We start from the raw sequence: 12,892 nt of genomic DNA, 5'->3' as shown, positions 1-12,892 counted from the left end.
ATCTTTGAGTTTGCACGAGAGCATGAAACCCAACCCAGGTCCATTTAGAGAGTAGCTGGCTGGAGAATTCTGGGAGTTGAAGTCCACAAGTCTTAAAAGTTGCCAAGTTTGCGGGCCCCTGATTTAGACACTGAGTTTTAGAGGGATCGTTCACGCTCCTGTTCCGGAGGAAGGTTGGAGGAAAAGGAGAGCGAACGGAGCTTTCTCGGACGCCTTCAGTTTTGCCAGCCAAGGGTTTCGGAAATCTCCACTCCCCGCCCCACGCTCCTCCTGATCGGAAAGCCCCCTCCCCTCCCCCGGGTTAGCCGAGCGAAAGTTACTCCGCAGCCGCGTTGAACTCGGAAGTGCAAGAAATCTGCGTTGCGCGCAAAGAAAGACGAGCAAGCGGGAAGAAAGCCTTGCGGGTATGTTTAATGACCGGCGGGGGTATATAACGACGGTTGAAGGGAAAACGTTATACTAAATACCTCTCGGAGCCCGCCCCAGCGAGAAGGTTGTGGCTGCCCGCGTTCGCAGCCTGGGCTTCACGAGGCGTGGGGAGAACCCGGCCCGGGCTCGTCCTCCTGACTCTCTGAGAGCTGCGGGGAGGAGAGGAAAAGGCGCATTTGATCCGTCTGTGTAACAGCCAGAAAGCTCCGTTGGGCTTTTTTTTGGGGGGGGGGGGGGGGGGGGGGGGGGTGGGGGGGCTGCGCCTTTGATTCTGGCTTGGTGACCATGCAGAAGAGTCCGTCAAGATTTTTTTTTTTTGAGTGGGGTGTCAAGATTTTGGAAGCGATTTGCTCGTGTCTCCTTCCTGGATGTCTCAAAAGTGGGTTGGTTGGTTTATTTCTCCCCAAGAGGCAACTGACCTTTCCGCTTTTGTCTTTGAAGACGTTTCGCTTCTCATCCGAGAAGCTTCTCCAGCTCTGACTGGATAATGGTGGGGGGAATAGAAGGATTTATATTCCTCGCAGACAACTGGTCCAGTGGTGGGATTCAAAAATTTTTACTACCGTTTCTGTGGGTTTGGCTTGATGTGAGTGGCAGGGGAAGGATACTGTAAAATCCCCATTCCCTCCCCACTCCTGGGAGAAGGTTACTGCAAAATCCCCATTCCCTCCCCAGCCCACTAACCTGCTTTCCAACTCCGTTCTCCTGTGCAGGGCAACAAAAGAAGACCCAGCCAATCAGCTGGGACTCAGGAGGCAGAGAATAGATGGGGGTGGGGCCAGTCAGAGGTAGGATTTGCTGGTTCTCCGAACTACTCAAAATTTCTGCTACTGGTTCTCCAGAACTGGTCAGAACCTGCTGAATGCCACCTCTGCACTGGTCGTTTGCATTCCTTTATTAGAGGATTGTTGAGGCCACCTGGAGGTTTATCTCTGTCCTCGGGATCAGCCAAATGGTGCAAATGGGTGTGGAGCTGTTGACTGTTGTGTGGTAGACTGGAGATAGACGATCTAGGGTTGAGAGAGTGTGACTGGCCCAAGGTCACCCGGTTGGCTTTGTGCTTGAGGAACTTGAGCTCTTTTGATTTCTAGCCTTCAAGGTGCCTTTAAGATCTCATAATCCTCAGATAGGAATGTGGTAAGGGAGTCTGAAGATGATGGACACTGAATTATAATGTATTTCCTCAACCAAGTTGAGAGAAGATGAGAGAAGGAAAGTAATGTTAGAAAGGATTACAGGTAATCTGTGACTTAATGACCATAACTGAGTGCAGAATTTATGTTGCTAACATGAATTTCTTAAGTGATTTTTGTCCCATTTTATGACCTTTCTTGCCACATTTGTTAAGGGAATCACTGCAGTTGTTAAATTAGTAACATGGTTACTAAGTGAATCCAGCTTCCCCGTTGACTTTGCTTGTCAGGTCGCAAAAGATGGTCATGTGATCCTGGGACACTGCAGCCGTCATAAATAGCCAGTTGCCAAGCATCCAAATGTAAATCACGTGACCACAGGGATGCTGCAATGGTCATAAGTGTAAAAAATGGTCATAAGTCACTTTTGCAGTGCTGTTGTAACTTTGGTCACTAAATGAACTGTCGAGTACTTCACAGAAAGCGTAGTGGAAGCTTGGAACCAACTTTTGATGGGGTTAATGGGTCAATCATCAGTAACTGAGTTTATGCTTGAGATAAACATGTCCACCACTTGACAATAATTAAAAACAAAAAAATAAATTGCAAAGCTAATTAAAAACTCAAAGGGTTTTTAATGGACCACTAGGTATTTTTTGTCATCAATTTTCTATGTTTCTATGTAAGCATGAGGACACCTAGATTGAAATTCCCTTCCCAAATTGCAAAATTCAGTGTGACTTCAAGCCAGTTAAGTGCAGATTTAAACATAATGCACATATATTGACAGATTTAGATGAGATCATATCCCATTTGTACTAATTTTATTGGAGGTAATTTAAGTATTGTTGCTCAATAAAAATGGCTGCTTTTTCTTATTCAAATGTACTGCTTTCATGGCCAAGTTAATTCCTAAGAAATAGCCAAACCGGTACTACTACTATTCTCAGCCTTCACACTGATCTATTATTAGCTGTGGTGGAAAAAAATCTGGGTCAAGCTATATTGTACTGGTCTACTTTTGAATGGTAATGGAAATAAGCATGTGCTTTTCTCGATGGAGGTTCTCTGCACATGGAAAAGTTTAAATGTTAAAAGAAGAGCATGTTCAGTCTGTAGACTGAAGAACAGTAATATATCTTGCCCACCAAATGTCTTTGCTTCATTGAAGTTGGAATTGACTTCGGTAATAGAAGCCTAAAGGTTTGCCAAAACAATACCATTTGAGCATTCTGTATTTAGGAATACTGTGAAAGCTTGCATTCACCTATAGCAGGGGTGTCAAACTCACTGGCGTCACCATGGTGTCACATATCAGGACTTTCCCCCCCTTTGCTATACCAGCTGTGGGCATGGCCAGCGCATGATGGGCTGGAGTTTTGACAGACCTGACCTATGGCTTCCTGCTGGATGTTATGTATTGATGGAGACAATAATATAAACATTTTGTGCTATCTAGTAAGATAAGCTTTGATTGGGAAGTAGTAATAGGAAACAAAAGACTATTGAACTGGCATTAGAAATGAATTTGTAAGAAACGGGGGACTCTGGGAAGAACAACTGGGGAGAGAACTTGAGGTGTCATAACTAGAAAATTAAATGTCACACTGCTGAAGATGTAGTGCTGGCATTAGTAAAGAGTAATAAGAGGCTGGTATACAGTACCTAAAGTGGACTGGGCAGGGTTACATAGCTGAAGGTTTGTTTTGTTTCTAGGAAAATAAGCTTAGTGAAAAAGAGCAAAATGCAGAGAAGCGTGCCAAAAACAAAGAGGGGAGGTAGCTTTTTTTTCAATGTAGACCTGAGTTTGAAGATAGAAAATATAACAATCAGAGCAAGAAGAGGAATTTTATGCCTGTCTACCAAAAACTAGCTATTTTTAGAGTTTGCTTGTCTACTAAGTAGGATGTGATTAGAGTAATCAGAAAAAGCCATGTGTTCAGTATTACATCTTGGAAAACCAAAGGCAGTTAAAGCAATTTTAAGTTACAGTCATGTGCGCGTGTGTGCGCGCATGCACGCGCAAACTGTTTGCAATGTTTATTTTCAAATTATGTGTACAGAAAAAAGGGAGTGTATATGACCTTGTATTGACTAGCAGTAAGTAATTCTTGCTAAGAAATGGGAAAAATAGTTTGCTTACTTTAACATCTTTTCTTAACTCCAAAATGTTGGTTTTTGCAGTGTGCCTTTCATCGAATCCCAGGAAAACCCTTAAAAGATTCTGAAAACAGCATGTTGCCTACAATACAGCTGTGAGATAGTTGAAAGATACTCACAGGCAAGATCACATTGCAACGGTACTATTAAACTGCCAGTTACCAGCTTGTGTTTTGGGGCAAAATTTGAAGTGGTCTTGATAAGCTTTAAAGCCATAAAGCACTTAGGTCAAGAATGCTTTGTCTCCTCTAACTACTCCTCCTCCTCCTCTCCAGGCTGCTGGCATAATTTAAACTTATATATTGGAAATATTTTCTAAAGCATTCTCAGACCACTTTTTATTACTGCCATCATTTAATGCAGACTTGGGCATTAAGTGGGCTGCCTGCAGTGCAAACTTCTACAGGCAGCCATTGCCAATTTACTATCAATAGTTTGCAGGCTATTTTTTAAAGGTCCAGCCAGTGGAATTCTAAAGGAGAGAAACCTGTATCTGGCTTATATATTAATGGATCCTCAATTTATTCATAAAAAATCACCTTCCTACTGCAAAACCCACGAACCATAGCATCCTAACAGAATAAAAGAAATCTGAGCTTCTGGCTTCTATCTTGAGAGGATTCTGGTTGCTTGCTGCACCTTCCAGAAAATCAACAATTGCTTCAACATTGTTAAATCACAGGGGGATGGCTTTAACTTTTTCTCCCTACCTACCAACCTGCTGAGAAAGATAATCAAGTATTGTTCGTGCATCTGTTACAGGGTTGTCAAACTGCCAGCCTGAGGGCCAGATGGTTCATGCACTGGCCATGCCCACATCCGGTCTAGTGAAGTGGAGGGGGGGAAGTCCCGATAAGTCATGTGGCGCCATGAGTTTGACACCTCTGATCTATTAGGCCTCCTGACCCACCAGCCAGTATCACATGTGGCCTTAAAGGCAAAAATGTTAGCCATCTTTTCTTAACTGTCTTTGCATGAGGAGTCTTTTGCCCTAGCATCACTATAATCCAGTGGGAGGCTTGTCTATAGACATTCTCAATCATCCAGGTCACATGGTTGTCTCAGTTCAAGAACTTAAGATATTTCATATGTAAACAGGAATTGCCAATACAGGGCTATCAGTCTGTCATTTAAACAGCAAAATGTCTTTTAAAGGGAAGATTTCATTGCTCTTCACGAAAAAAATAACTCCTGGAATTTCTTAATCTAGACAAGCCTACAGTTCCAACTGCTGTTTTACCATTGTACAGTCCATCTGTTTCGGTGTATACATGCACAAACATTTAAATTGATGCAGGTTCATCTCTTTTTGTTTTTAGCACAACATGTTGTATGACTTGTCTACAAAAGCTGTCCTGAATCAGTCATGTTCTGAATGAGATGCTGCATTCGATTTAAGGGAGGCATCTTCAAACCTGTCAACTTTAAGACTTATGGACCTCAACTCCCAAAATTCCCTAGGCAAAATGGCCAGCTGAGAAAGTCTGGTAGTTGAAGTCCACAAGTCTTAAAGTTGCCAGGTTTGGAGATGCCTAATCTAAGGAAACAGTTTTAAATGTTTTTTTTTTCCAGAATTTAGAAACAGAAAACTGACAATCAAAAGACTGAGTGTTCCATTGAGTACCCTGTGAATTATTATTTTTTGTCAGATGATGGTCATGTGTTTATACCAAGTGTGTTTAAACTCAATTATTGATGATTGACCCACCTCTGCTAGAAGTTGGCTCCAAGCTTCCACTACTATTTGTGAAGTAATTTTATGAAATTTATGTACCTATACACCTGTAAGAGATAAAATTTTAACTAACTTTTTTATCAACTAGCATGGAAAAGGTACACTTATTAAAGATCATGATAGTAATAGAGAACTGCCTTTTCTAATGAAGGAGGTGATTCTATTTTTTTTTTGGCCACAATTTGGTTTCTATTCAGCTAAATTCCAAAACATCCATGTATCACTAGTCTTTTAACAAGTTATATATACAATGTATATACACTGCTCAAAAAAATAAAGGGAACACTTAAAACAACACAATGTAACTACAAGTCAATCACACTTCTATGAAATCAAACTGTCCAATTAGGTAGCAACACTGATTGACAATCAATTTCACATGCTGTTGTGCAAATGGAATAGACAACAGGTGGAAAGCAGAGGCAGTTAGCAAGACATCCCCAGCAAAGGAGTGGTTCTGCAGGTGGTGACCACAGACCACTTCTCAGTTCCTATGCTTTCTGGCTGAGGGTTTGGTCACCTTTGAATGCTGGCGGTGCTTTCACTCTAGTGGTAGCATGAGACGGAGTCTACAACCCACACAAGTGGCTCAGGTAGTGCAGCTCATCCAGGATGGCACATCAACGCAAGCTGTGGCAAGAAGGTTTTCTGTGTCTGTCAGCGTAGTGTCCAGAGCATGGAGGTGCTACCAGGAGACAGGCCAGTACATCAGGAGACGTGGAGGAGGCCGTAGGAGGGCAACAACCCAGCATCAGGATCGCTATCTCTGCCTTTGTGCAAGGAGGGACAGGAGGGGCACTGCCAGAGCCCTGAAAAATGACCTCCAGCGGGCCACAAATGTGCATGTGGCTGCTCAAACGTTCAGACTCCATGAGGGTGGTATGAGGGCCCAACGTCCACAGGTGGGGGTTGTGCTTACAGCCCAACACCATGCAGGATGTTTGGCATTTGCCAGAGGACACCAAGATTGGCAAATTTGTCACTGGCGCCCTATGCTCTTCACAGATGAAAGCAGGTTCACACTGACCACATGTGACAGATGTGACAGGGTCTGGAGACGCCATGGAGAACGTTCTGCTGCCTGCAACATCCTCCAGCATGACCAGTTTGGCAGTGGGTCAGTAATGGTGTGAGGTGGCATTTCTTTAGGGGGGCGCACAGCCCTCCATGTGTTCACCAGAGGTAGCCTGACTGCCATTAGGTACCGAGATGAGATCCTCAGACCCCTTGTGAGACTATATGCTGGTATGGTTGGCCCTGGGTTCCTCCTAATGCAAGACAATGCTAGGCCTCATGTGGCTGGAGTGTGTCAGCAGTTCCTGCAAGACGAAGGCATTGATGCTATGGACTGGCCTGCCCGTTCCCCAGACCTGAATCCAATTGAGCACATCTGGGACATCATGTCTCGCTCCATCCACCAATGTCATGTTGCACCACAGACTGTCCAGGAGTTGGGGGATGTTTTAGTCCAGGTGTGGGAGGAGATCCCTCGGGACACCATCCATCACCTCATCAGGAGCATGCTCAGGCATTGTAGGGAGGTCATACAGGCACGTGGAGGCCACACACACTACTGAGCCTCATTTTGACTTGTTTAAAGGACATTACATCAAAGTTGGATCAGCCTGTAGTGTTTTTTTCCACTTTAATTTTGAGTGTAACTCCAAATCCAGACCTCCATGGGTTGCTAAATTTGATTTCCATTGATAATTTTTGTGTGATTTTGTTGTCAGCACATTCAACTATGTAATAAACAAAGTATGTAATAAGAATATTTCATTCATTCAGATCTAGGATGTCTTATTTTTGTGTTCTTTATTTTTTGAGCAGTGTATTTAAAAGGCTTGTTTGTTCCCCCCAAGGTGTCCTAATTATGAATTAAGCTGTTCGCTTTTTTTACAGCAAAAATGATTTCTGCAAAGCAGCTGGCTGACCTTGGCTACAAGACATTTTCGAGCTCCATGTTTCTTCTTACTCTATATGGTGGCTACCTCCTGAGTAATGGTGTATATCGGGCATATCAGAGAAATATACAACTGAAGGAGCAAGGGATAAATGCTGATGATACTAAGCAGTGAACACTGAACACATCATAGTATGTGTCATAAATGGAAGACTGGTATGTTTTATCACAAACTTCTGGGATTTTCTGCCATGAAGAATGGGAATTTCAAATTGTGTTGAAAAAGTGGAAATAGCTGTATGATTCTAGTCATTCAATTCTTTGCTCAGTTTCTCTCAATCCTACAGTAGAAACTGAAGCAACCATTAAAAGATTTATTTACAGATAATTTACAATACGTTGTCATTTCTTTCTGGCCTTAAAAAAACTCCTCTCAAATAGAACCAACTCATTAGACCAGAGTAAGCTTTTCATTCTTACCAACTTCCTCTCCCAATTTTAAAACAATATCTGTATCTCACATCTCCAACAACTTGTTTATTCTGGCATAGGGAATAGTTTAAGTAGCTCTTCACCAAGAGAGAAAAATTGGGAATAATTTAAGTAGCTCTTGAAAGATGTGAATTTCTTGGATGATTTATTCCCTGACCATTCTTCAACTGATTTTAGCTAGATCCTTCTAGTCCATCAGTCCTTTAAATCTATATGCTACCTAGCAAGCAGATGGTTTTGCATTTTCATTGCACTAGAATAAAAATAAAAAGCAATAAAGAAATTATATTTAATTTTCTGGGAGCCAATAAAGGATCATCATCCACAGCATCCAAAGACCATGCGTAGGGTTAGAACAGCAATCATGCCTTACTGAGACACAAACTTGAGCTATTTGTTTTGCAGTGTCAAAATGGATGGTTCTTTTTCATCCCTAAATTTTAACAACAGCAAGCAGTATTATGCCAAAACCACAACGAAAATTATCTTTCTCAATAAAACAAAATCCATAGAGATCTTATTCATCAAGGATTTTTTAATCACAGAGTAAACAATAATATAAAATGATGATAATTCAGGGGATTTCCAAAACCCAAGTCCTATCAACACTTCCCCATCTTCCATCTCCTTTGAAGTACCACTGAATAAAAGGCAAGTGGGGACAGGAGACCCAATCCCTGTGAGATGGCCACTGCATCCCAGCAGTATCGCACAAGATTGAGGTTCATCCAGGATATCACTTTTCTTCTGAAAACATGGGTACATTCACAACTTATCTTTATGAGACAATTAGCAACAAACACTGGTCATCCCTATCTACAATCCTATCACTGAAAACTACTCATCTCATTTTGTAATTCTTAAATGAACTCAAATCCAGAATTTGTATGAAAAGGAGGATGTTGTAGGAAATCACAATGAAGACTTTGGAGATGCTGCATCACTCAAGGCAAATAAATGCCAGCTTCATCTTTCTTATCACTCAGTAAGATGACATGAGGAAAAAAATATTTGCCATTGATATAAGCAAACCCTTCAATCTATCTGTAGCACAATCCCCAGGTTCTTTAGCTGTAGCCCAATAGGTCCTACAAGAAATATAGAGTGATAGATCGTTGTCCAAAAATCCTGGAATGCCATAAAGCAGACAAAACCTGTTGGTGATCAAGCTTAACCCCCCAAAAAACAAAAATTCTGAAGCCTATTTTCTTTCCTCTTACATATTTCAACAAACATTAAATTCAAAATGGCTTATTTTCTTTAAACGTTGAAGTCGAAAAACGTTTTGCACTAGCAAACAGCTTCTTCATCCTGTGCAAAACTGCCTGTGCTGTCCTGTTTCAGATTCGCTAGAGGATTTGGGAGTGGTGAGGCAGTTGATTAAAAATTTCTTGTAACTGGGCATTTCTAGATATTTGTATTCAAATCTTTGGATTGTGGGGCAGCTATCCCCTGTTTTTACTCTTCTGCCCATTGGTCACTAATTACATGGCCATTTATCCGATTGCAATCATTGCTTGAAGTGTTAATAATTCCTTTTCTGTTGTTTGAAGTCACATCATCTTCAGAGCTGCTCTCCACATCGCTGCGCTCATCTCTTAATACCTGATAAAAAGAAGCAAAAGTATACCACAAATAAGGACTTAAAAAAATAGTTTAAAAACAGACTCATATATAGTAGATGCTTGTTCTTTCAATGGTATGGTTTAGACATTTTATTATGGAACTGAACAACTTAAGAAAAAGACCAACAGCACCAGGAAACTGAACAGCCTCTCAGAAATAATCAAGTGTTCTTTGAGAGCAAGGCTTGCTGAAAAAATAATGAAAATAATATTGAAGGAGGCAGAATCATAGATATAATAACATGCTAGTTTTAGATCATTCTACTATAAGTGAACAGAGCAGATAGCATTAATTATATATTAAATTTTCTACTGGAATACATTTTAATAACAAATTTTCTGCCTTTTCTCTTTCAAAGACACCACAGCTAACAATCAAAATGTTAGCATACTACTAATAAATGTACTACTAATAAAAAATAGCTTTAAAAACTAAAATAGATTTAATGTTCTTAAGAATATTTAAAGTATCTTTAAAATACATGTAGCTGATGATAGCAAAATTAAAGCCAGATTGATCTGACTAAGTGCTCCATAACCTGCCCAACAAAACATCTCAGAAGAAAGAGAGGATCCTCCATAATTTATCTTGAAAAAAACCAGCATCACAAGAGAAGATAGATAATTCCCAACCATTATTCTGAATTGATCTCATCTGTTTCACTGTAAGGTGGTCAAGCAAAGTAATGGAAAAAAATAGCCCATCTCTTTACACTTTTATCTTTTTCCCATTTTTATATTAAGTCAATGAAATAATCATGGGGACCACAGAGCTATGTTGCCACAAAATAATCAGATACAAAGCAATTGAGAAAAGACTGGCCTGAAACAGGAAACACATCTCAGCTTGCAATACAAAAGAAGCAAGTAGCTGTAGAATAATAAATAACAGTTGAAGAATTTGTCAAAAGACAGCCTAGAACTACAGAAAAATATCTTCATAGTATTTCTGTACTTATGTTTGTATTAGCAGAATATCCTGGAGTACAATTTTTTTATTAGGTATACATGATCATTTCAGAATCAACATGCATTAAATTGGGAAAGGAAAAAGAACTGAACATATCCACCAAATTTAATTTAAAGCTGAACAGAAATATTCTGCAATAAATTCACAGCTGTCAAATTCACAAATCTGAAAATAATTTACATGATAGGATACATTTCGCATGATCAGCTCCTGGCTGACCCTGGTGATGAAGGAGTTGTCTCTTTTAATTCTCACTATAATATCACTTTGATAATTATCTCAAAGAAATTGCAAAAATGTGAATAACTGAGATAGTTTAGATAAACTATAAAACAACAATATTTTGATATAATGAAGGCAATCACAATAAAGAGATCAGGAGAGACATCTAAACTGAAATGGAAGTAACCTGAATAGAATACATACATAGGAACCTTATGCATACCATTTATTTTCCTGAATATAATCTATGAATGAACTTGATAGTAAGAAAATATAACCTGGTAACAAAATTGTGTCAATTGTATCAAACATTGAAGGAAACGGGCTTTACATTCCAAATCACTCAAATTGATCCAAATATAGCACTGTTTCCCAGTATAGTAATTCAGAAGTAATTCTATTGCACTGTTACAGTTACATCACTTTAGTAAACATTTTGAAAATGTTTTATCAGGAACTATAATAACAGCAAAAGTAATTATTGCCATAATTTTGATTTTACTAATGCATGAATGAATGAGAAAAGTTTTGACATTAGCAGAAATGGACCAGCTGACTGATTGATACTGGAATGCCTATCAACATCTTAATTCAACTGAAAGAGGGAAAGAAAAGCAGAATTCCATAAACCTCAAAGGTTTAGCAGTTTGGCTTGCAAGGTGGCAATATATTGCTGCTGAAAGAAACGTAAAAGCATTAATTGAGATTAATAAGCAAGGCTGAACTGCTAAAATTCTAAAGAGCCAACAAATTATTTTATATTATCATTTGAACACTTGCTTAGGGTTAGAACAAATCTAAATCTCTGATTTAGCAAGGCTAAGAAGGGTAGGATGTGTTCAAACTAGCCTCACCCATGATCACTCTCAGCCAGGTGTATGCACTTTGAACAGCCTAAACAAGGCATATAAAAATCAGAATAAAGCCATACCAGTGGCAAGTTAATGATTGCTAAGGCCAATTGGACAGACCTACTTTTTAGAGCTGTAAATATCCTGCTCTTTCCTGAAATTTCTTGCACATTAGAAAACAGAAAAGGCTGGATCTATTCTTAATTTATGAGCATTGTTTTTCTGAAGCAGCTGTAACAAAACAATTGGAAAATATTATAAAGCATTTATATTCTGGATTTCTGTGCCAATTCCAATTAAAAGTTATCCCAATTTTAACTTTTAAACACCATGATGGCTTGGTTCTATGTGCTTAGGGCATTATGACAGGTTCCCTCATTTTATATCATGAGGAAGAGACCTGGAATTGTGGGCCCTATACAATACCTGTTTGGTAAAATCTCATCTTAACTTTTCCAAGATGACCAAAAGTATTATTTTGAGAAGCAATGAAATGACCAGGATTTTATATTTTGCACACTGTAGTTTTTCATCGTAAAGCTTATGTGATTTAAAATAAAATATTTTAACATTTTATGATATCTGGCTTTCCTATTTTTTTAATTTTATTTTAAAAAGAAAATATTTATTAAATAAAAATAACTTTAAAAGGAATACAAGTGGTTACAGAGATGAATAATACTGAAGACTATAACTTCCTAGTCTAAGCTTTGAATTTCCTGCAAGTGGCTTTCAGAATAATAACAATTCAAAAGAGACGTGTGAAGCAGTTTCCACTTGACATTAGGTAGCTCTGAGATTTAGTTTGGGATGATTTAAGCATTTAAAGCCCAGGAAGCGCGGGGGTGGGTGGGAAGGCAGCCCTCCCTCTTCCCCTTACAACTGTAGCAGAGATGGCACTTACATAAAAAAGAAGAGATACAGCTTCAGTCTGGTACAGAGAAAAGGAATGAGAGAGAATGGAGAATACAGGGAAGAGTCCACTCCTGACTAGGAACCTGATCAGGAAAGAAAACCAAAGAGACCCCCCCCAACTTGGAAATTACTTGTAGCCATTCAACAGAAATACACACATAGGCTTTTAAATTAGTAACTATGAAATAGAACTAGGAAGATACAAACAGAAAAATGAGGATAATTTGAATACTCAGTAGAGAAAAACCATCCAAACATTAAAAAAATGTTATTTTGGAAAATAAATGCATAATACTGGAATAGAATTGCTTATATTTGTAAAAATATTGGTTTCTGAGACTCCAGTTCAGCACTCTAATCATAAATAATTTAGATTCCAGTATATAATGATGAGTTCAATGATTGTAAATTGTACAATCCCTTTCCTACGTTGCAAAAAAGCCCTCTCCTACATTAC

General features: G+C 39.3%; 2 protein-coding genes across 2 annotated transcripts in view; one reads left to right on the top strand and one right to left on the bottom strand.

The window, feature by feature from the left end:
- The first annotated feature begins 248 nt into the window (after nt 1–248).
- Nucleotides 249–7,748, top strand: COX14 (cytochrome c oxidase assembly factor COX14). The gene is made up of 2 exons (XM_087922990.1): nt 249–404; nt 7,360–7,748. The coding sequence occupies exon 2, from the start codon at nt 7,365–7,367 to the stop codon at nt 7,533–7,535; it is 171 nt and encodes a 56-aa protein (XP_087779116.1). The 5' UTR covers nt 249–404; nt 7,360–7,364; the 3' UTR covers nt 7,536–7,748.
- The window catches only part of CERS5 (ceramide synthase 5), a 45,445-nt gene continuing 39,911 nt past the window's right edge, over nt 7,359–12,892 (bottom strand). The window contains exon 10 of the mRNA XM_087922989.1: nt 7,359–9,457. Within this exon, the coding sequence (XP_087779115.1) occupies nt 9,311–9,457 (147 nt within the window). The 3' untranslated portion in view covers nt 7,359–9,310. The remainder of the gene's footprint in view (nt 9,458–12,892) is intronic.

Source organism: Pseudonaja textilis, chromosome 2 (genome assembly GCF_049901715.1).
Source record: "Pseudonaja textilis isolate UNSWEBS1 chromosome 2, rPseTex1.2, whole genome shotgun sequence".
Taxonomy (NCBI): Eukaryota; Metazoa; Chordata; class Lepidosauria; order Squamata; family Elapidae; genus Pseudonaja; species Pseudonaja textilis.
This window is presented reverse-complemented; position numbering and strand designations above follow the sequence as displayed.